This window comes from Leptonychotes weddellii, chromosome 1 (genome assembly GCF_054177405.1).
Source record: "Leptonychotes weddellii isolate Sample4059 chromosome 1, ASM5417740v2, whole genome shotgun sequence".
Lineage (NCBI taxonomy): Eukaryota > Metazoa > Chordata > Mammalia > Carnivora > Phocidae > Leptonychotes > Leptonychotes weddellii.
The window spans coordinates 3376481-3400432 of NC_138369.1; the positions used below are offsets into that span (position 1 = coordinate 3376481).

The window sequence follows — 23952 nt, forward strand, 5'->3', positions numbered from 1 at the left end:
GACCCCGCATAGGGAACAAGGCAGCCGGATTTAGGGGATGAGGACACGGCCGAGGGAGTGGGCGCAGGTGCACAGTGGGGAGGTGTCTGGGGCTGGGACCATGCACCATGGGACGCTGGAGAGCTGGGGGAGGGCTGGGGCCCCCCAGTCTCCACCTGTAGTCATTGGAGATTTCATTAATAATTGGCTGCACCCACCCACCCCCCCCCCCAGCCAAGGCTGTTCACAACAGAAGGGGCTCGCGGGGGCCCCACAGAGGACAAAGTGCTCACTGGCTGGTGAGGAGGGAATCCCAAGAAGACTTCCTGGAGGAGGTTGGAATCCCAGGTGAGTTGGAGTGGCAGGGAGGGCTGTGGAAGGTGCGTCAGGCAGGGGGCACAGCTTGGGCACAGGCGTGGCCGAGAGAATGTACAAGGTAGGAGGGATGAGGTCCCCGAGCTCCTCTCCACTCCCCTCTGTGCCTCTCTTCAGGTCATATGCCCCGGCTGCACCTGGGAGCCTTCCAAGGTGGCACGCTGGTTCCCACTGCAGACTGGGCACTGGAGGCCCCGAGGGGGGAGCCGGGGCCTCAGGGTCACACGAGCTCCCCGCTGCTGACTGGGCCGGAGCAGCAACATGCTGGGTCAGTGCCCGGGGCCTGGGGGGCTCCGTCGGGCGCGTCCAAGGCAGCCGGCAGCCGCTGGTCAGAAGGTCAGGCCAGTACTTCACTGAACACCCCAGGAGCCCAGGACTTGCAACGGCAGCAAGGAGGGAACAAAACAGTTTCAAGCCAGGCCCGGGTAAGGGGGAAACACCAGCTTTCCTTTTTCCCTTTCCCTCCCATCCCTGACTTGGACAGTGACACAGCAGCCATGTCCTCCTTTCCGCTGGCCCTGCCCCACCCCCCCAGGGGCGGGAGCTGCGCTGTCTTGGAGCCACCTGGTGACCGTCTCAGGAATTGCAGGCAAAGAGTGCAACTCAACCAAACCTGCCAACCAAAGCCCAGTCTTTCCTGGGTCAGAAGCGGGTAACGGAGCCCAGAGAGGAGCGATTTGCCCAAGGTCACACTGCAAGTCGGGGCAACATCATTCCTGTTAGTTAGGGGCAACAAATGTTAGGCTAAGGGTAAGCAAGAAAGTAAGGCCCATGTCCTTATCCAAGGGGCAAAAAAATCACAGGGGTGTGGAGTGGGGCGATAGTCAACCACCATCAGTCCCTTCTCCTCTCTGGGCCTCAGTTTCCACATCTGTGCTCTCTACAATCTCTAAGGTCCCTTCTGCATTAGGAGTACTAGAGACTTAAGGGGTGCCTGGCTGGCTCAGTCAGTAGAGCATGTGACTCTTGATCTCGGGGTTGTGAGTTCGAGCCCCATGTGGGGTGTAGAGACTACTTAAAAGTAAAAAAAAAAATCTTAAAAAAAAAAAAGTTCTAGAGGCTTACCCAGAGTGAAGTCAGGGCTCCCAGGCGGCGCCTCCGGAAGGTGCCCCCAACCCCAGCCTGCTCCTTCAGCCAGCACCTCCGGTCCCCTGGGTCATTGCTCTACCTCCTCCAACTACCTGAAGGATGGGGACAGAAAGACACAGGTTGCAGGCCAAACGCAGCCCTCCCCTTGGCACTCAAGGCGTGATCTGCTCAGTGCCAGGCCAAAGCATCTTCTGGCACCTGCCCAGGGCTCCCTTCTGGCCTTGAGCCCCTACCCCCACTTCCAGGCCCTACTAGAGCTTCCAGGAAGGTGTCCTAAGCAGCCCCGTCCTCACCTCCAGGAACAAGACATTGAACAAATATGTACTGAGGACCTCCGATTTGCCAGGCACTGATCCGGGAAGATAGCAGTGAGTAGGAGGGACAAAAATGCCCCCAAAGAGTTTACAGTCTAGGGGAGGAGATGGGGTGAAAAAATTCATGAAACATAAAGAAGTCAGCTCCTGATTAGTGCTAGGGAGCAAGATAAAGCAGGGGTGGGGGGTGGGCCATGTCAGCAGGATGCAGTGTTAAACAGGGTGGTCAGGGAAGATCTCACTGTGGTGTTACCTGAACCAAGGCCCTGGAAGAGCGGAGGGAGGGAGGAAGGGTGGTGGAAAGCATTCGAGGCAGATGGAACAGCCAGTGCAAAGACCCTGAGGCAGGACCCTGCCCGGAGGGTTGCAAGAACAGTGAGTTGGCTCTATCCTAGTTCAGTCTCTGCCATCACTTTCTTGGAACTCTGCCCTGGTCCCCAGTCTTCTGCCCTCAACTCCCCACAGCCTGTCCTCCCCACCCACGGTGACCACCAGAGGGCACCTGTGAGCTCCTGAGTCAAGTCCAGCCTTCCTCTGCCCACAGCCCTCCAGGGCTCTCACGTCTCTCAACGGTAAAAGCTGAAGTCCTCCTCATGGGCCCCAAGGTCCTGCACGACCTGCCCTGTCCCCTCCCCGCCCTCCTCTCCTCCCTCTCTCGCCCTCACTCTGCTCCAGTCACACATGCCTCCTCACTGCTCTAACACACCAGGCCTGGTCCTGCCCCAGGGCCTTTGCACGGACTGTGTCCTCTGCCCAGACCATTCTCCGCCCACACTTCCACTTGGTTCCCTCCCTCACCTACATTAGGAATTTACTCAAACTGTCACCTCATCAGTGAAGCTGTCCCTACAACCCTGTTTAAAATAACAACTCTTGGGCTGCCTGGGTGGCGTAGTCCGTTGAGAGTCAGACTCTTGGTTTTGGCTCCGGCCGTTGTGGGATCGAGCCCCATGTCGGGCTCTGCGATCAGCATGGAGTATGCTTGGGACTCTCTCTCCCTCTCCCTCTGCCCATCCCCAGGCCCCATTCTCTCTCTCTCAAATAAATGAATAAATCTTAAAAAAAAAAAAAAATGACAACTCTCGGGGGCACCTGGGTGGCTCAGTCGTTTAAGCATCTGCCTTCGGCTCAGGTCATGATCCCAGGGTCTTGGGCTTGAGCCCATGTCAGGCTCTCTGCCCAGCGGGGAGTCTGCTTCTCCCTCTCCCTCTGACCCTGCCCCCTGCTCTGCTCTCGCGCGCTCTCTCTCTCTCTAATGAATAAATAAATAAATCTTTTTAAAAAATGACAACTCGGGCGCCTGGGTGGCTCAGTCGTTGAGCGTCTGCCTTCGGCTCAGGTCATGATCCCAGGGTTCTGGGATCGAGTCCCACATCGGGCACGCTGCTTGGCAGGAAGCCTGCTTCTCCCTCTCCCACTCCCCCTGCTTGTGTTCCTGCTCTCGCTCTCTCTCTCTGTCAAATAAATAAATAAAATCTTTAAAAAAAAAAAAAATGACAACTCTTACCCCTCCACTCCCAAATCATCCCACCCTCTGAGTCCCTCCTTCCAGAGGGCCTGGGGAGGCCGCTCTCCTACCCCACCTCGAGCCTCCAGGACCAGCATCAGAGGCTCCTGCTTGCCAAACATCACCCCAGGTTTGGCAGACCAAACCTTAAGGGCCAAACCCAGTGAGTGTGACCCCCATAAACTCTAGGGTTACACATCCTGGCTCCGGTCCATCCCCTGCCCACCGTCACCGCCTCACTGCCTGGCTGGCTATGGACTGGCCTCCAGCATTTCCCAGAGCTGCCCGGGGACCTCTCCACATGCTCTCTGCAGACCCCTCCTTGGGCAGAGAGATGCCCCTCATGCATCACCTTGGCCAGGGGACCCCTTTGGAAACCTTGTGGGCAACAAGCATCAGGACAGGATTGGTGAGGGAGACAGAAGGGAGGAGAAGGCAGAGAGACTCAGAGAGACAGAGAGCGGCACAGAAAGAAACAGCAGAGACAGCAACAGACAGAGATACAGAGACAGGAAGAATGACCGGAAATGAAATAAACAGGGCCAGCACCACTGAGAGGGGAAGGGACTGAGAGGCACAGTAAGAAAGACAGGGCAGGTCAGAGAGAGGGGGCAGAGCAAAAGAAAAGGAATCAGGCTGGAGTGGGGGGGGGGCGGGCAGCCGCCCCAGGCCTCTCACTGCCTGTCTCTAGTCTCCTCCCAGCTGGTTCCCAGAACAGCCAGAGCTCAGGCCCTGGGGAGGCCCCTAGTCCACCCTCCTTCCCCCATCCCACCCCATTCCACCCGGCCTTCCTGCCTTCCCCCCAGCCCTGCCCCACTCCCCACTCCGGACCCCACCCCGCACCCCAGCCGGGCTCTCCCGCCTCCTCCCAGCCGGGCCCCACTCCCCGCCCCGCCCCCACCCCGGACCCCAGCCCGGCCGGAATTCCCGCCTCCCCTCAGCCCTGCCCCACTCCGCACCCAGCCGGGCCCCCGCCCGCCCCTCCCCCCACGCCCTCGCCCCCCGTCCCCGTGCCCCGCCACCTGGGGTCGCTGACGAGCAGCAGCACGGAGCCGTCCTGCAGGCGCACGTCGCGCACCGTCTGGTGGTCGTCCAGCCGCCGCGCGTTGTAGTAGAAGGTGCGCTTCCAGGAGCACACGCCCTGGCCCACGAGCTGCGCGCGCAGGTCGCTGAGCGTGTCCCGCGGCCGCACGGTGAGCGGCAGCAGCAGCGCCTCGTCCGCCAGGTGCACCTTGATGTGGTAGCGCTTCCAGCGCGACAGGCCCCGCCGCAGCCCCTCCATGGCGCCCGCCCGGAGCTGCGGCCCCGGCCCCGGCCCCGGGCCCCGCGCCCGCTCGCCCGACCGGCCCGGCCGCCCGCCCCCGCGCCCGCCCGGGCACGCCCGGCGAGCAGGCGGGGGCCCCGGAGGGCGGGACGCGGCAGCGCCGGGCCCCCGGCCGCGGCCGAGACCTGCGGCCAAAATGCACAAAAAGGAGACGCGCAACGAAGATAAATGCGTGCTTGGGCTCGTGGGAAGGGCCAGGGAGGGAAAGGAGGAAGAGAGGAGATGAGCGGGCTATTTTAGACAGAGATCAGGGTCAAGGGAGGTCTCTCTGAGGAGGTGGCATTTGGATTGAGTCGGGAAGGAGGAGGAGTGCGCCAGCCATGGAAAAGGTCGTGGTTGGGAGTACTGCAGGCCGAGCAGGGAGCCAGCCGCCAGTGCAAAGGCCCTGGGGCAGGACCCTGCCGGGCCTGTTGGAGGAACCGCGGAGGAGGCCCTGTGTTTGGAGCAAGGCGGGGAGGTTAAAAAGGCAGATTGGAGGGCGGGGAGCAGGACTTGGGCTTTTACCCCAAGGGAGGTGGGAGCCCTGAACGCTATGGGCAGAGGAGGGAAGTGACTGAAGTTTATATTTGTTACTCATTTATTCCTTTATTTCCTTCAAGACACATTCAGCAAGCTCCTACTCTGTGTCTGAGCTGGGCTGGGTAGTGCTGTGCACCAGAGAAATCTCAACCTGGGGGCCTCGCCCTCAAAGGTCTCTAGCTGGGGAGGTGGGGACAGAGAGCAGGACACAGACATTCACAGCCTTATGTGGTCAAGGCTGGAGAAGTAGGAGATCCCAGGCTGAGAAAGGCCAGTAGGTGGGGATGGCTTCCCAGATGGGTGGGCATTGGAGCTGGGGCTCTGGCAGATGAGTGGGAGTTCAACACTCCCAGGAAAGAGGTGCCTGCCCATGATTCCCAACTATTAGTTCAGTGTGTGCCTAGTGGGGAAAAGCAGGAGTCAAGACTTACAGCTAGTGGCAGCCACGGGTGGTTCTGAACAGGGGATTGCCCACCCCCCAGTTCCTTGCTTGTCTTCTTCCACCCATGCAATCCCTTTCTCAGGCCCAGCTAGTCTCTCCAGTCACACTTATCCAAGCACCCTCTTCCCAGAAGCCTTCCCTGATTGCTGCCTTTCCCTACCCATTGCCATACCTGCCAGGACAGGACTGACCGGTTCTGGGTATCCAGGATTCTGGCTTCACCTCAACAACTCTAAGTCTGGACTTAGAAGCCAGTTTCACTGGGCCCACTGGGAAGTCCTCCTCTAGCAGTGGCCAGGAGGGTAGGAGGATGGGAGGGAGGGAGGCTGAGGCCAGAACAAGACAGAGAGTGGACTCCAGTCCTGACCCTGACCCTTGAAAGTTTCTGAGGAAGGAACCTACCCTCCCTGGTCCTCGAGGTCCCCATCTATCCAGTGGGATTGTTATGAGGACAAAGTACTGCGGGTGAAGCACTTAGAATGTTCCTGAAGCGTAGTCACTCACTAATTGGCTATGCTGAGAGAATAGTCACAGAGAAGTGCAATCTGACTCCTCAGAGAAAAGCAGATAAAAATAAAAATAGCAAACAGAAAAGGCACCTGCTAAGTGACAGATGGTGTTCTGGGTATTCGATTAAAAAAAAAAAAAGCTTCCCTTAATTCTCACATGACACTATTATCTCCCATTTTACAGATGAGTAAACCGAGGCATAGAGAGGATAAGTGACTTCCCTAAGGATACGCCGTGGAAAATGGCAGAGCCAGAACCCTAGCCCAACACTAGCCACCAGCTTCCAGACATCATGTTCTTGTCAACTACACAGCTTCTCATACAATCGTCAGAGTTCAGATGCAGATTTTAAAAGTGACTAAAAGCAGGGCACTGAGTTTGTTAAACATCGGACTCATGATTTCAGCTCAGGGCATGATCTCAGGGTTGTGAGATTGAGCCCCGAGTCAGGCTCCGTGCTGGGCATGGAGATTCTCTCTCTCCCTCTCCCTCTGCCCCTATCCCCCGCACCCCCGCTGGCGTGTTCTCTCTCTCAAAAAAAAACAGGAAGTGACTAAAAGCAAAATAAATTTCAGATGGGCCTCTACCCCCTGAACATTTTTTCCAAAAAAAAAGACAGAAACTATAAAACTACTAGAAGAGATCGTGGGAGTTCAAAATAGCAATCCCAGAGTGTTGAAGCATGACATTAAGCCCTAAAGCCTTTAATTAAAAGATTAGTAATTAACTGCATACAAATATAAAATTCCTGCATGCACACACACACACACACACACTAGAAGGTCAATAGACAAAGTTAGGGAAACTTTTCCAAGACATGCTAGATAAAAAGCTGATTTCCTTAATATGTAAAAAGCTTCCAGAAATCAATAAGGACCAACAACCCAATAGAAAACGTACCAAAGACATATGGTTTTTGAAAAGGAAATACAAATGTCTTCTAAACACATGAAAGGAACTTATTATTCTCACTCATAGTAAGCGAACTGTAAAAGACAACTACCAAGAAACACCCCCCCTTTTTTTTTTTTTTATTAAATCAGGTTGCTTGAGATGAAAAGGTTGGATAATTCACCATGTTCTTGGGCCCCGTTTTGGGAAAAGGGCAATCTCACACATCGGGGGGCAGAGTGTGAAATGGCATAATCTCTCTGATAAGAGCTATTGAAATGATCAGCTAACTGTATCTCTTCTGGGAATCTGTCCATGTGCCCAAGGATAGAATATAGCACAAGTGCTATTTACATGTAATCCACAGCAAAGTAGGAGGCTGAGCTCATTGCACAAAGGAGGGAAACTAAGGCTGACTAAGGGAAACTAAGGGCAGGTGGACGGGCTGGCTCTACCTGCAGAACCAGGTCACCGTGGCCCCAGCCACCCCCAACCCCCCCCCACCCCGCCCTGTCAGGCTAAGTCAGGCCTCATGCATCCATGAACAGGTCAGAGCAAGGCCCGGGGATGCCGGGCTTTAGCATACGGAGGCCAAGCCAGCCACGCCGAGCCCTGTGAGTGCTGGGTGCCAGTTCCAATTAATTCTGACTTTCTCATTAAGCCGTTAGGAAAGCCAGGTGGCTGTGGGCGGTAGCCCTCTGCCTGGGCCGCTGGATTAGAGGGATCATGGTTTCTGCCTCAAGACACTATATTATCTGTCACGGGCAATTATGGAAGACCCAGGCGGACAGTGACAAGCTCAGAAAGTCCCTGAGCTCTGGGATCTGGGAGGCTGAGAGTCGTGGGATCGCCAAAACTGTGGACTCCCAGAATCTTGGAATGCCTGGCGTTCTAGACCCTCAGGATCAATCCCCTGAACATTCTAGAATCGGAGAGCCAGGGTTTAGAATGGAAATTAGCACACATCACTTCTGGCTGTCTTAGGAGAAAAGGCACGTTGGGAAGCTCCTGAGGGAATTCAGAGAAGGAACAGGAAGTGGGAAGGGTGGGTGGTCAGAGGCAGAGGGGGCACAAGTGGGAGGGGCCTGCGTCCCACCAACACCGCAGGCAGATGGGAAGACAGGGTGGGTGCTGGGCCAGCTTGCCCCTACCATGCATGGCATGTCCGCTGAACTTGGCATCACAAAATTCTGGAATCACAGATGCTCTTGTGATGCAGAAGAGATTTCTTATCTAGTTGTATCCCCTTGGATTGGAGGTCTCCAAGCCACAGCCGTGGGCGCTCCGTGGATGGGACATGAGTTCTCTACAGTCCCTACCAGCTCCGATTCACTCCTTGACCTCTGAAGGGTGAGTCTGCTCTCACTGGACCCATCATAGTACTAACTTTTGTATCCTTGTTTTATGACAAAGAAAGTGAGTGCCTGGGGCAGCTGTTTGCTGTTTGCCAGGGTCCCCCCAGGTGAGAGGCTGGGGAAAACGGACAGTACCTCCCTGCTTTCCCTGTCACCGATTCTATGAGATGGGTACTGTTGTTATCCCATTTCTCAGATGAGAACACTGGGGCTCGGAGAGGGAAATCACTTCCCCAAAGCCACACCAGAAGGCAGGGTCAGAGCCCCTGGAACATGGCAGGAGTGAACTAATGGGAGGGCTCAGGTGTCTCGCTCTACCTGGGGGTAAACAAAAAGGAAAATGTGTGCAGAGGTGGGAATGGCTTTGAGAAGGGCATGGAAAAATGATTTCGGATTTTCTTCTAAGGGCAGTGGGGAGCCATGGGAGGGTTTGAAGGAAGGGAGTGGTGTGATCTATTTTATGCATTAGAAAAGTCCCTGAGTGCTGAGTCTATCTCAGAAGATGGATACATTGATCCTTAGCTAAGAAAGGCTTTGCCTCAGGTCAGAGTGCTCTCTTCATAGCTGCTACTTCTTGGACCTCTGTCCTCCTCCAGTGAAATTTCATAAGGAATTCATTGCTAGGATGTCTGGCAAATGAGAACTCATGGTGGTCCCTGTTGGTAAATTGGGTTATTCTAGTCTATCTTTATTGAAAACAAAAGTTATTTGCCACCAACATGTTCAAAAGTGGCATCCTTCATATGAAAAGAGTTGTTAGAAATAAATAAGAATTGAGCGATACATGCATAGAACATGGATGCTATTTTGGATACACAGAAGACGTCAGTGGGAAATTATAAAAGAAAGGCTCACATGCAAAAGTGTTTAACCACCCTAGAGCTCCCCCATTCTTATATTTGAGAAAGATATCTGATATCTGATCATATTAGATTTTTTGAGGATGCAAAACAATGGGTACTCATTCCATTGCTAGTATGAGTTAATACCATCTTTCTGGAAGGCAAAATGGCTAAGTGTATCAAAAGCCTTTGATGGATAATAAGCAATTATAATAACTCACCTTTATTGAGTAACAAATCAACTTCACTTATGATGTTTTCTCCACTTGAACAGAAGCTCCCCTAGGGCAGGGATTCTAGTGTGTTTTGTTCACTGCTGAGTCCCTGGTGCCAGGAATAGCAGCTGGCTCTGATTTATATACCCAGCATGATCTAGTCTACTCATTTTCCTGAAGTTTGAGAACCACTGAGCTAGACTAGACAAAAAGGGAGGTTTTGGTGCAGACAGATACCTGAGCATCCAACTTATTTAGGTTTTTAAGACAACCATCGAATCTGTAGCGGTGCAGGGAGGATTCTCAGGGGCTCCCACTGACCCATGCTTTAATGGATGTGCTTGTAATTCTAAGGATTAAGTGAGATGATTCTGTGCCAGGCTGTGCCAGGCAGTGTTCAAAGAGCTTCACAAAACTCAGCTCAATCACTTAATAGCAAAACGAAGAGTTAGGTGCTAACATTAGGCCCATTTCACAGATGAGGAAACTCAGTCCCAGCATGGTAAGTGCTTAGGTTTAGTAGACCTAAATCTCATTCAGTGAGTGTGTGAGCATCAGTTCTGGTCTCCGCAGGAAGCATTTCCTCCAGGGTCCTCGGGAGACGGTGGACCCTCCTACGGAGCACCAGTAAATGCTTCCTGTTTCAGTTCTTAAATTCCTTGAGTGACTCAAAGCAGAGCTGCCAGGGAAGGTGAACAGAGATGGTCGTGGCATGTTTCTGGGGATGTGGAGACGCACAACATTATAGTCGCCCCTTCTCCCCAGACAGACACAGGGACACACATGAACACCCGCCCCCCCACCCAAGACAAACAGAGACAGCACAGCCCCTGAGACACACACACAGCCTGGATCCCAGCCCCAGCTCCAGCCCCCACCTCTGTCCCTTATCCTGGGGCTCAGGGCCTCCCACTAAAGGGGGGGCCGCCCAGTGGGGGAGTCGTGGCGGAGGCTGCGAGAAAGAGCCTCGCCTGGCTGCAGGCGGGGCAGGCGGGACGGCGGAGGACACAGAGCACGGCTCTTGGGCACCACCCGGCGGGCACGGGGGGCAGGGGGCACGGCAGCCCCCTCAGCTCCACATCTTTGCGGGTCTGTGGGTCTCTCTGGGTCCGTATATGCCTTTGTCTCTGCATCTGTCTCTCCTTCTGACTCTCTCTGTGTCTCAGCCTCTGTCTCCCTTCTCTGGAAGTCTCCATCTCTCTGCTGCTCTATCTCTTCTGCGTCTCTCTGTCTCTGTCTTTCTCCCCCAGGCATCCCCCTACCTCTGGAGCCCGGGACCTCTTCCACAGAGGAACCCGAGTGTGTCCAGTGACCCCTCCCTGCCCACCCCACTTATCAGCAGCGTCGCCTGTGCCCTGTCCCCCGATGGCATCTATGGCATTTCCTGCCACCCGTGGGCGGCCAGCATGACTCAGTCCAGGTGGGGCATGATGGCCAGCCTTGTCAGCTTTGCCAGCCTACATTCTGATCTTTGGGGAGGGGACCCCTGCTGCACCTTTGTCCAGACAGAGCCTGATGCATGAGCTCACCTTGGCTCACCCTTTCCCCAGGGCTGGCTGGTGCGGGCTCCCTGAAGGCGGGAAGTACTGGTTGCACTGGGGAGGGGAGGGAGAGACAGGGATGGTCACCCTTGAAGCCTGCTGGGAGGGCAGGGATCTCCTCTTCTCAACTGCTGAAAACCCACCATGGGCCCCTCATCGCCTACAGGCTGCTGGCCTGATCCCTGAGCAGCCCAAGCCTCAGAGCCCACTCTGACCCCAAGCCTCCCACTGGCTCCGTTCCTTCAAGGTGCCACGCCCTTTCCTTTCTGGGGGTTTTTGAGCATTCTGCTCCCTCTCCAGATGCCCTTCCCGTCACCTCCTCCGGGAAGCCAGCCTCCCCCCACCCCCTGCTTGAAGCATCCGTGGAGCGCCAAAAGCAACTGGGTCTCCTGGCACAGAGCCTGGCACTTAGGAAATGTCCGGGGAAGCGTTTGCTAAACAAACGAGCACGCGGGAAAGGGCTCAGGGGCTCAGGGGCGCCTTCAGGCCCAGATCTTCCATCTTGCCTTGCTGGGGGCACCCTGGCCCAGTGGGCTGCTCCCGGCTCTGTGCCCTGTGTCCCTGGGACAGGGGGTGAGGGGTCGTTTTCTGGGCTGCTGCTGAGATCTACCCTGCTGGGTCTCACTTCAGCCGAGTCCGTAAATATTTGGGCCGCCGTGGCCAGCAGCATCCACGCGGGGGAAGCTTCAGTGCCTTTTATGAGCCTCCCCACGGGGGGGCCTAATGCGAGGTTTCTGTGGCTGGGTATGTGGGGCGTCCGGGAAGTTTCACAGCTGGTTGGCACGGGGTGGGGAAGACTGTGGGGCTGCAAGGAGCTGCAAGACGCCACCGGCAGCTTCCGGCACTTAACCCCGCAGCGTGCAGCCTCACGAGGCCAGGGCCAGGCCTCCTGGTTTAAAAATTGCTAATGCAACATTATAGATTACAGCCGTGGTTGAGAAGGCAGACTGAGCAGACTCCCTTCCCAAGTCCGAAGGACATGCTGAATCCTTAGGGGGAGGGGTTTCTGGCAAGGAGGGGGAAGGCCCCTCTGGAAGAATCAACAGCAGCTCTGACAACCGGCTAAGCACCTGCTGTATGCTGAGTAGTGTGCAAAGCACCTTCAACGCATCATCTCTTGCGTCCTCGGGAAGCACCCAGCCCATTTTACGAGAACAATCAGACGGGTTCGGGGTAACTGGTTTAGGGTGAAGGGCAGGGCTGTGATTCTGACCTTCCCGCCTGGCATGGGCTATAGTAAGTCACCCAACCCTCATGGAGGCCTCCCTGGCGGCGCCACCGTGGTGATGCCCTGGAAACTGCACGGCACTTCTCACCCACCAGTCAGGACCCCAGGGGTGACTGGAGGTAAGGCCTGAATCAGATCAGCAGTTCTGAGCTGGTGGCCTGCATTTTAGGCTAGCACTTGCCTCCGCCCCGGGTGACTCTCACTAGAGGGGCTCCTCCATCCTTTCCCATGACAGCAGTCTTACTGCTGCTTCCGTCCCAACGGGTTTGCGATGCTCCCTCTCAATCCCAGGAGGGACGGTCGGCCACCTACCGGCTGTTTCCTGGAGACACCACAAGACCGAGGATTTGGCGACCCCATCAGACACTAAACTAGGGGGATTTTCCACCGTCCTGGTTTGATATTTGATGCTTTAATATCAGGGGGCAGCCCCTCCAGGGCTAGCTAATTCCCAGAGACAGCAAACGTCTCACCCTAGTGTGCCTTTTACACGCAAACTCACCAACAAAGAGTCCACAACTCTCTCCTCTGGGGGGCTCTCACACTCCGGGCCAGGATCCCCCCAAGGCCCTGGGGTCAGACAACAAGGCCAGCTCCCCACACCCCAGAGCCCGCTGAGATCATTCCGACGAGCCGCTCCCAAGCCTGCTGACCCTGCTTCGCCGTTCCTGCTAGCAGAAACCACAATAAAGTTCTTGTCCATTCTGTGCCCAGCCTGCCCCCACCTTGGGAACAGTGAATAACAAACTTTTTCTTTTTTTAAAGTTTTTTTTTTTTAATGTAATCTTACACCCAGTATGGGCCTCGAACTCACAACCCCGAGATCAAGAGTCGCATGCTTCGTGGACTAAACCAGCCAGGTGCCCTCAAACTGTGTTATGGGTGGCGGTCCTCTCCAGCTCTGCGGCCCTGACCATACCTGCATCATCATGAGATCTGGGTTTTGAAACAGGGCACTGGAGAGGCGGCTGAGCACACGCCCGCTGACGTCTTATACTCGGCCTGCTGCAGGGTGTGGACGGTATGCGGGCGCCCCGGGAGGGGGTGGATCTGAGCCCCCACCACCGCCCTTAATTCACCGGGTCCCGCATCGTCGTCCTGAGTGTAGGACGTGGTCTCTGCTGTGTCGGTGTTTGCTGCCCGAGGTGACCCCGGGCGGCTCTGTCTGCTGTGGGTTCCAGGTCGGGCAGGTGCAAGCAAACAGCCCCGGGGCCGCCCTGCTGCTCCTGGGCGTGCCCGCCTTTCGGGGAGTGATCTGGTCCCGCCCGCGCCCCGCCCCCCTGCCCCACACTGCTTTCACTTTCGCTGGGGCCATGTTGGCCTCTGAGGGTATCAGGGACGCAGCAAGTTACCCTGGAGGTCAACTCTAAAGGTCAGGCACACACAAAAGAAATAGTGTAGACAGTAACCTTCGAGTCCGGCCTGCTCATCGGCGCCCAAAGGCACGGTCACTTCTCTGGTTCCCAGACAAGCTGGGACTGAGCACGTCCGGGCTTGGGGATGTCTTCACAGCCACAGGACAGGAGTAGGTCTCACTTCTTCGGCCAGCATTCACATCTGCGACCCCCAAAGCAGAGTGTTTCATGCCCCAGGGTGATAGGCGAAGTAGAGCCCCCGCCCACCACCCAAAGATGTCCATATCCCAATCCCTGGCGCCGTGACAATGTTCCCCGACGTGGCAAAAGGGACTGTGGCAGATGTGATTGAGGTCAAGGACCCTGATGAGGAGAAGAGCCTGGATTCCCAGGTGGGTCCAATCTGATCACACGAATCCTTAAAACTGGAGGCTCTTTTTCCAGCCTGTGGTCGGAGATGGAACTCAGGAAAGATGGGAGGGCGGGGTGGGCTGCAGGCTCTGTAGACGGAGGAGGGGCCAAGGTCACGGTGCGGGAGGCCTGGGAACCTGGAAAGGCAGGGAATCCGGATTCCTCCCCCACAGCCTCTACAAGAAACCAGCCCTGCAGACACTGGGTTGTAGGACTTCCGAAACTTGAGAGGGTAAGTTTGTATTGTTTCGAGCCACTGAGTTTGTGTTAATCTGTGAGGGCAGCCACAGGAAATGCACACGCCCAATTATCCTGCAAGCGTTGTGCGTGTGCAATGCTCCAATCCTAAGACGAGCACAGCACTCTGGGGAGAGGAGGAAATCCTGAGGACCCAGCGCCCCACTGAGCCAAAGAGGCCTCCAGCAGACACGTTGGACCTGCCGTGGTCGCCCATCAAATCCTCCCAGGATGAAGAAGTTATCACACCCCTCTGAGAAACGGGAAAGCAGTGGGCTCAGGGGGTGAGTCACTTTCCCAAGGACCCACAGCTGATGAAAGAGGGCGAGCTGAGATGTGAACCCACGTGGGAGGTGTGAGCTCAGGTCCAAACCCTGGCTCACCATCCTGTGATGGCCGTGCCCCAGGGAAGGGTGGTCTTATGTGGTGGGGTGGGGGGGTGGGGTGTCAACACCAGCAGAGACCCCACCCCTCAGCCCAGCCAGCCAGTTAGAAGGCCTTCCATCCCCACTAGCCAACAACTTTTGCGGCTGTTATTTTTTAAAAATCAAAAGGGCTTTTTATAACTTCGTGTTTGAGGTTTTTTGACTAGGAGTCACACAGGCAATTTAAGACTGGCAATCATCATGCAGACTTGGGAATTCCTGCAAACTGAGAAAATTTAACCTAGCAACTGTTTTGAAATGTAATGAAATCTGTATGAGTACAAAATTTAGCAATTGATGAAGTTGACACATTTTTGTAGATGTGGAGACATTTGATAAGGTATTAATTCTGATTTTGCAGTTTTCTTTATTTCTGGAGCTGAGATTTCTTCCTTCCTATTCTCCTGGCCTCAAAACATCTTACAGTTTCCCTGTACGGCACGAGCACCCCGGGACCTTTCCCTGCAGGCCCCCCCAGTGCCAGTCAACATTAAGCACTTACTGTACGCTAGGAACAATTCTGAGTTTTTCATGTATTTGACTAATTTCATCTTCACAAAGATGCTTTACGGTAAATACTATTATTGTTCCCTTCTTCCAGTTAAGGAAGCCAAAGCAGAGAGAGACTATGAACTCCCCGTGGGCAGACAGGCAGACAGGGTGGATCTCGAGCCTGCCCTCCTAACCTCTACCCAATGCCTCTCACTCCGATGGTACCCAACAGAACCCCCATCTTCAAAAAATTTTATAAATTGTGATAAAATACATATAAAATGTAACCATCTCTAGGTGCACAGCTCAGGGGCATGAAGCACACTCACACCGTCCTGCAGCCACCCCCACCCTCTGTCTCCAGAACTTTCCATCTCCCCACACGGAGACTCTGTCCCCATGAAGGACAGACTCCCTACCCCCTGCCCCGGCCCTGGCTCCCACCCTCTCCTGTCTCTGTGGACAGGACTCCTCTGGGGACCTCCTGGGAGTGGGGTCGTCCTTCTGTGTCTGGCTCCTCTTACTGAGCAGTGTCCTCAGGGTCCCTCCGCGTCGTGGCAGGTGTTCAGTGTATGGATGGACAACGCTTTGTTTATCCACCCCACCATACACCGTTAGGATGGCTGTTATAAACACACAGACAGAAACCGGAAAATCAGTGGAGCGGCACTCCGCACGTCACTGGTGGGACTGAGATGGGGCAGCCGCTGTGGAAAACAGGTGGTTCCTCCAAAGTCAAACACAGAATTACTGTGTGAGCCAGCAATTCCAGGCCCAGGTACCTACCCAGAATGGGAAACAGGTATGCAGGCAAATACACGGCAATAAATGTTCACAGGAGCCAAAGAGTGCCAACAACCCCGTGCCCACTAGCAGCCCCCTTTTAGAACGCAGACTTGGGAGACAAACCGTAAGAGACTCTTAATCATAAGAAACAGAGGGTTGCTGGAGGGGAGGGGGTTGGGGGGACGGGGTAACCTGGGTGATGGACATTGGGGAGGGTACGTGTTGTAATGAGCACTGGGTATTATGTAAGACTGATGAATCTCAGACCTGTACCCATGAAACAAATAATACACTATATGTGTGAAAAAAATAGTGAAAAAGTTTTTTTTAAATAAAGAACACAGACTTGGTTCTACCTCCCTTTTCTCTCCTGGAATAAAAATCAGACCTAATACAATCTAACTACACACTAGTTAAAAACAAAACAGTAAGATGTGTTATCAGACACAAACAGAAGAAATAAGAAAACAGTGTCTAGCAGATCCCGCGTGCTTCGGCCTGTAAACGCTCGGGCCCAGGATGATGGGGGGCTCAGGTGTACACCCGTGCCCGGCTCCGATCCTGCACGGAGGCGGTGGGGAGGCAGGGACACCCGGGAGCCCCAGCAGCCTGTTCATAGAAAGGGGGAACTCTAGGTAAGGTCCTGGAGTCGAGAAGTAGTTTTCCCTTGATTTACCTGGAAGTTGCATCCAGGCAAGATTCCTGTGTGGAGGTATGGGCCCCAGGACCTCAGAAGGTGGCTTTATTTGGAGAGAAGGCCTTTCCACAGGCGTTCAAGTTCAAATGAGGTCATTTGGGTGAGCCCCGACCCATATGACCGGTGTACTTACAGAAAGTGGAAATTTGGCCACAGACACGCAGAGAGGCTGGATGATGGAGGCAGAGAGGTCAAGGGGATGTGTCAACAAGCCAAGGGACGCCACCAAAGTTTGTCAGTGACCCCAAAGCTGGGAGAGCATGGGACAGATTGTGTCACAGCCTCAGAGGGAAACTTGCCCCAGACTTCTGGTCTCCAGGACCGCAAGAGAATAAATTTGCTTCCAGCACTGTCTTACGGCGGCCCTAGCAAACACAGATTTTATGCATCTATGTAAAACCGAGTCCGGTGTCAGGCCCAGCTGTTTGGAAGGGGCTATTCTCGTCCCCACAGGCTGTCCAAAGCTCTGACGGGGCAGCTCGATGGCAGCGCCCAGGCCGAGGGCCCTCAGACTCACTCCCGGATGTCAGTCACCCCTGGAGGGCGGTCGCTCCACAGCAACGAGGGGACAAGATCTGAAAACGGGTCTCACTCACAACCCCAGGCTGATTATGGCTTTTTTTTTTTTAAGATTTTATTTATTTGCGAGAGAGAGAATGTGAGACAGAGAGCATGAGAGGGAGGAGGGTCAGAGGGAGAAGCAGACTCCCCGCCGAGCAGGGAGCCCGACGTGGGACTCGATCCCGGGACTCCAGGATCATGACCTGAGCCGAAGGCAGTCGCTTAACCAACTGAGCCACCCAGGTGCCCTGATTATGGCTTTTATCACCCAATGTGGGTGAGCCCAGACCCCAATTTCCAGACTCTGGCTTGCGGAGGAGACGGGCCCCATGTAGGAGGCACCATGGAGACAGCATCCCGTCAACCTGTCACCGGAAAATGACTCCAAAAGCCCCCGTGGTGCGGGGAGCTCACGAGGTATTTACTTGCCGCAATTCGAAGAGGACACCAAGAGCCAGAGCCGACCTGCCTTTAATGCTCAGGCTTCCACGGCAAGCTGGGGAAGATTTTCAGATTGCTCTTTTAAAACTAAACACCCCAGCGGGAACACAGGCTACTCCAGGAGAATTGGCAATTGTCTGGTAGCCTGTGGGGTGGCTGTCCTAGTTCTGGAGGGAGGGAATCCAGGTTCCCAGCAGGGACACTGGGGGAATTAACTCTCCCCACTCCGGATCAGGGCCAGGATTTGTGGGACACAAACTTGGCCCTTGGATGCCCCAATGGGCCTGCGGTCACCCAAGCTCCCTGTTGGCAGCTGCTCAGCTGTTCTGTGGGAGAAGCACTTCACTGTGGGGTCACACTGGAGGGGCCTGGACTGGAGGGCTCCCGCTCAGCACTCAGGGCCAGCCAGGTGCCTTGTGTGCCAGACTTTAACGAGGAAAATTAGGATCCTTTATAATCACACATGAGGAAATGACATATTAATTTGTAATTAATTTCCAGAAAAATGGGGGGAATCCGTCACCACCAGTCCCACACCAAACAGGGCCTGCCCTCAGCCAGACCCCCAAACCCCGCACACCATCACCAGATGCCCCCCTCCCCAGGCCCGCTAGCATAAGGGGTGAAGTGATTGGTCTGAGGCCCCCACCATGCAAGCCCCCCTCCTCCAATTAAGAATTTCTAATTCGGATCCCAGCCCTGCCACCTACTGCAAGCCCTGTGACCCATTTCCTCATCTGTGAGAAGGGGAGTGCGCCGGGCTGTTGGGAGGACTCGCTCAGACGGGCTGACAGCCTCGACTCACAAGCACAAGGGTGCTGCTGAGGTGGGCACCGCCCTCTGCTCTGCAATCACTGCAACACACACGAGTGAGAACCATAAACTTTTATTAATGGAAAATGGAATGCCTCGTTAACAGAAATGTTGTCTTAAAAATGGCAGAGAAGAACACGTTTATTTAAAAAAAAAAAAGTGAATTCACATTGTTTTGAGCTACAACATGGTGGCAGGATTTGCTTTTGTTTCTTAAAAGGTTCCACAAGTTCAAGGTAACTCCGGCTGAGCTTATTCAACAGTGCATCTGCCTACCTGGACACTCGGGGTGAGTGGGGTTTAGTAGCGACGGGTGAAGTGGGGGTACGGGTGGGGGTGGGGGTGCGGGACTCTGCTGCCCCGGTCCTGGCTGGCCAGTCCTCCACCTTCCAGTCCGCCACCGGGCACCATGTGACCCTGGGAATGCCCGCCTTGTGCAAAGCCGCCTCGCCTAGGAACAAAGGCACACGTTTTGTCCCCTTGAAGGGCTTCACATTTTCTTCCTTATGTGGGGCAGCATACGGCTCTGCAGCCTTTAGACCTGTTTGGCTTTTTCCAGGTGAGAAAAATCATAATCCCAGACTGCATTCCGGGTAACTGAGGAGTGCGACTTGCAGAAGCTGCCAAGAGCCACTTTGGGGGCTTGTTTTCAAAACAGTCACCCCAGCAAGTTGGTCAGACACGCAAAAAAGGGAGAGGAAAGGAGGGGCAGGAACAAATTAATTTTATCCAGGGACGAAACTCCTTACCCCGACATCCCGCCCCGATTTGCCATGTGTCCTGGCCCCGAGGGCCCAGATAGGCCCCTCTCACCACCTGGAAGAAAGGAAAGAGTCTGCACACACTCCCCTCTTGAAAGCTCCTGGAAGCCTCTGCAAATGCCAGAGGGGACCGGCCCCTGGACTGTCCTGAAAACGTGCGGCCCTCCTTCAGCTCCTGGCAAGAGTCAGCCCATACCTTGCCACCGCGCATGCTCCCGGCCCGCCGTGCCTGTGTCCACTGAGCCTGGCCACGCACGCTCCGGATGCTCTTCTAGCCTCTGACTGTGCTCCGCCCAGTCACGTCCAGCCCTTCGGTCAGAACAGAAAGCAGATAGGTAAGTGTCCCTGGCGCCTCTACGGTGAGGCCGTGGCCCCGCTGGTCCTGTCTCAGGTCAAGGGTTCCTGAGGGAAGAGGCAGAGGATGAGAACAGTCACGCCCCCAGAGACACACGCGTGGTCAGCGAGCACACGAGCAGGAGCTCAGCCCAGCTACCGCCAAGACCACGCGTGCCACCTGCGAGGTTGGCCTGTGGCCAACTGACAGACGGTAAGTGCTGTCGAGCATGTGGAGAAACAGGGATCCTAACGCGTGGCCAGTGAGGTGGTCAAACAGGACAGCACGCGGTGACCGTGGGAGCCGCCTAGTCCATCCCTGCTTACCCACCCAAGGGAACGGGAAACATGTTCACGGAAAAACTCTCGCACAAACATTCCTTGCAGCACGACTTTGTGACAGCCCCAAGGTGGAAACTACCCCAGTGTCCACTGGCTGGTGAGTGGAGAAACAAAGTGTGGTCTCCGCACACGTGGCACGTTACTGAGCCATAAAAAGGGATGCAGCTGGGGCGCCTGGGTGGCTCAGTCATTAAGCATCTGCCTTTGGCTCAGGTCATGATCCCAGGATCCTGGGATCGAGCCCCGCATCGGGCTCCCCACTCAGCGGGAAGCCTGCTTCTCCCTCTCCCACTGCCCCCTGCTTGTGTTCCCTCTCTCGCTGTCTCTCTCTGTCAAATAAATAAATAAAATCTTAAAAAAAAAAAAAAAAAAAAGGGATGCAGCTGACACGTGAGACCTCGCGGATGAACCTTGCAAACACGATACTGAGAGAAACCAGACAAGAGGCCACATAATGTGATTTCATTTGTGTGAAATGCCCCGAAGAGGCAAATCCACAGACAGACTGGATCAGTGGGAGCCAGGGGAGGGGGGAGGCAGAATGGGGAGTGACTGCTAACGGGTGCTTCCTTTGGGGGTGCTGACAACATTCTGTGATGGATGGTGGTGATGAATAGCCAGCTCTGAACACACTACAAGCCCTCAAATGGTACGCTTCAAGTGGGTCAACTCTACAGCATGTGAATGTGACTCATAAAAGTGGTTTAAAAAAAGTTACAGAGAGAAACTCCAGGTAGTACAAATCCAAACAGGGTTCCAGTGTGTGAGCACCAGCAGCCACCAGGGGGGTCCAGGCCCAGGCTGACCTGTGCTCTGAGACCTGGGACGAGAAGCCCATTGGAGCCCCTGACGCCTGTCCTCGAGGGCGAATGCTCGGCTGCCCTGCATGTATGGGTGACAGCCGCCCAGCCCCACGGTCACGGCGCTCGGGGCTATCTTTTGTCTGCAGAGGAGTTCTCCCGGTTCCATTTCCCACAGGTATTTAAGGCAAAATGGACTAAATGGTATTCAAGGACCAAGTGCTAAATAGGTCACTTGGGAAAGAACACTTTACGTTTATATCTATCAAAGCGGTGCTGCCTTCTTCGCTCCATACCTGAAAACCCACCTGGGGGAGGCAGAACCTTCTGACAGGCACCACACCTGCCTTAAAAACGCCTAAAGGTGACTGGGGGACAGGGGTGGGGGTGCATAAAGCTTCTCTGGTCCCCGGGGCAAGTGTAAGAAAGGCTCTAGGGCTGTCTCCATCAGCAGGCAGGGGATCCCATTCCTAGGGGCTGAGGCAAAGTGGGAAAGGGCTGTTGGGGGCAAACCAGCAAGGCACCCAGGGCCGGCCCATTTCCAGAGCCGCTCGCTGCTAACCTGGGTGGAGGCGGTGGCCCCCGACCCTCACTCATCCTCTTGTCAGAGCTGTAGCCCCCCCAGCCGTCCCGGGAGTCCCGGCTGTGGCGCTCCGGTGGTCCTCCATGGCCATGGCGGTCGTCTGAGTAGTGCTGGAAGGCACAAGAGGGACAGGGCGACTCTAGCCACATCACTCCTGTGAGCCTGTTGCAGCCGGCCAGGCTGTGGCTCCTGACCCTCAGCTCGCCGGATGCTCCCTTCCAACCCTGACAGTGCTTCAGAACCCTTGAGCGTCCCTACAGCTCCATCTCTGGCGCCACACGAAGGGCCAGCTGAGGCCTCTCTGGCCCTGTGCAGGTGGAGAGCCCCGCACTTTATGGTGCTTGACGGCTCCGCCCAAGGGTCCTCTGAGAAGAGTCAGTCTTCCCTGGAAGAATCAGGATACCTCCTCCTTGCTGATGACAGGAAGGCCCCTCCCACACCCCCAGGGTGGTCAGTGCCCGCAGACCCCCAGATACATCCTTCTCAGGAGGCGGCACAGGCCCTACGTAGTCGAAAAACACAGACTGACTAATCAGAAAACAATCAACGACGCACACTTCCACTCACCGGCCAGAACGGACACGTCCGCAATCCGCCCCCCCACCCCCCGCCCCAACGCAGAAGCAGGTGCGCCCCAGGCTTGGTGTCTGGGATTTACTTACTTGCCCATCTCGCTCTCCCATCACTGACCTTGAACCTTCCCTCCTGCAAAAGCGAAATATCTCATTCCAACGGCAGCTGGTGGCACTAGACAACATTTCGGCAGGCCACACACACACGAGTTCCACAATTGGGGTACTTATTCCATTCCACCCAGTAAGAACTGTAATTTACTGGCCTGTGCAAAAAAGCTGGCTTGCATCTAAAGCCTTCTCCCTGAGGGTGGGAGTGAAACCGGATCCTAAGAAGGTGGGAATAAAGATTTTACTGAACTAAAATCCCTTGAGGGATCTCAGAGGTAGTGACCCACACCACGAAGCCAATGCCTATTATCTGTGGCCAAGTGACAAAATCCAAGGTCTACCAGAGAAGCCTTAGAGGGTTCCCAACCTCTGGTTTGATCCAATACATGTGATTCACACCAAATCTCAAACCACCATTCATTAAATGAGTGCTTCTCAGCCCATCTTTCCCCTGCTCTCCCTTCCTTACAGAAGAGCTTACGAACGGTGAAACGGCTCAGGGATATGCAGCCCAGGGGAACATGATGAGAAACCCAGACAGAGAATTCTTAAACTAGAAATTTGAGGGTTGCCTTTCTAACGAACTACATATATATATTCCCCGTTTAAAAAGACACTTGACAAAAAAAAAATATTTTTTTAAAAAGGGCCTGGCTAAAAAAAACCTTTTCAAACCTTTAAACCACCACGCTAGGCAGCAAGAACCTTCCCGCGTGCTACAGTCAGCTCTTGCCTGGTGTGCTGGCACTGGAACCTGTTGCTCAGTGAACCCCGTGCACGCGGACTCCGGCCTGCTCTGCCTGCAAAGGCTCAGGCGGGTCATACCCCTGCTCTAGACGGCTTCCTCTCCGTAGAAACAGGAGGCTGGGCATGCCCTCCTCGAAACCCTCTGCTTCCCAAGGGACGCTTTGGTGGAGGGGTGGCTGGGAGAGAGCCCAGGGGAGCTGTGAGGCCCAGAGTATGGGCCCTGGAGAGCTGGGCATGGGGCTGCGGAGACTCAGGAATCGCCCCCAGTCCCCACCGGTCTGTGGAGGGCAGTGCGTGAAAGGAGCTGAGGGTCCTCCCGCCACACAAGCTAAGGATGCCCTAAGGGACGCCCGAGTCCAACATCCTGCTCAAGGCGTGAGCTTCTAAATCCCACGTGCAGCGGGTCAGCCAGGCACGGGGAGCCTCACAAGTAAATGAGACGTCGGAGAACAGAGGGAGACCCATGCCTGCGTCAGGCTGAGCTGGCTCCGTCCACAGCTGCAGGAGAGGGTGGGTGCTGACCTGTCAGCCACATGGTCCTGGTATTGGCCCCGGTCTCGATGGTCAAAGTCATGGAAGCGGTGATCAGGCCGAGGGAAGTCTGGGCGGTACCTGTCCTCCATGGCCACACGCTTGCCTTCTGGCCAATAAGCATCATCTCGCCTGTTTTTTATTTTTAAAAGGACGTGAATTTCATTTATGACAGAGAATGAGGGGAAAAGGGAAAGAGGTGGAGGTGGGGAGGAGAGCTCTCTCCAGACCCAGTATCGTTTAAAATGTCCTGCAGGGCTAATCTCTAAACATTCAATCATTATTGCTTTGATTTGATAAATTAAAATCCCCCAAACTGCCAAGAGGCATGCCGGTATTTTCATCTGACAGTCCTGAAAGGAAGGCTGCTGGGAGCTAATTGTATCACAAGGCTGTTAATACCTTGATCCCCATGTGAGCCCAGATGCAAGGGAAATGAAATATTTGATTCTTCTGGAACTGCCACATTTCCCCTTTCCCGTCTTCTATGGTAACCTGCACCTCCCTCTGAGTTTTTTGCAAAAGCAAAGGGAATTAGATCGGGTGATAGTGAACTACATACAGCTCAGGATGGCATTCAATTATCTTCTTCCTGATTTTTAACACTGGGCTCATGCATGGGTGGTGGGGTGATGGGTGACCATCAATTAAGCAGCTCAGAGGGGTTGGAGACCAATAAACCCACTTTGTGAACGGGAAGGCAATTTCCTTTTCTACAGCGCAATTCCATGCCTCTCCCTCTACGAGGCCATGGTGCCCACGGGCCTAATCGCAGGCTCGGCCGGCCCCAGACAGGCACTTGGCAGGTGGTTATGCTCCACCA

At 54.9% G+C, this 23952-nt stretch overlaps 3 protein-coding genes across 4 annotated transcripts in view; 1 reads left to right on the forward strand and 2 right to left on the reverse strand.

Moving 5' to 3' along the window:
* Positions 1-23952, forward strand: part of RPL36 (ribosomal protein L36) — a 168492-nt gene that overhangs the window by 66120 nt on the left and 78420 nt on the right. The gene's annotated exons all lie outside the window — the stretch shown is intronic.
* Positions 7-4602, reverse strand: TINCR (TINCR ubiquitin domain containing). Of its 2 annotated transcripts, XM_081803292.1 has the most exons (4): positions 4287-4602; positions 1737-1852; positions 1420-1535; positions 7-730 (listed from the first exon to the last, which is right to left on the reverse strand). In XM_081803292.1, exons 1-2 carry the CDS (start codon positions 4544-4546, stop codon positions 1846-1848), a joined length of 267 nt encoding a protein of 88 aa, XP_081659418.1. In that variant the 5' UTR covers positions 4547-4602; the 3' UTR covers positions 7-730; positions 1420-1535; positions 1737-1845. The 2 variants fall into 2 exon arrangements, with proteins under 2 accessions (XP_081659418.1, XP_081659484.1); XM_081803358.1 differs by lacking the exon at positions 1737-1852.
* SAFB2 (scaffold attachment factor B2) overlaps positions 18407-23952 on the reverse strand; it is a 33261-nt gene continuing 27715 nt past the window's right edge. The window contains exons 17-23 of the mRNA XM_081805250.1: positions 23121-23261; positions 22007-22069; positions 21831-21873; positions 21148-21278; positions 19307-19419; positions 19099-19165; positions 18407-18800 (exon numbers count right to left, since the gene is read on the reverse strand). Coding sequence (XP_081661376.1) covers positions 18650-18800; positions 19099-19165; positions 19307-19419; positions 21148-21278; positions 21831-21873; positions 22007-22069; positions 23121-23261 — 709 coding nt within the window. The 3' untranslated portion in view covers positions 18407-18649. The remainder of the gene's footprint in view (positions 18801-19098; positions 19166-19306; positions 19420-21147; positions 21279-21830; positions 21874-22006; positions 22070-23120; positions 23262-23952) is intronic.

Coding starts and splice junctions, on each gene's coding strand:
- TINCR (XM_081803292.1), bottom strand. CDS start 4,546: ATGGAGGGGCTGCGGCGGGGCCTGTCGCGCTGGAAGCGCTACCACATC.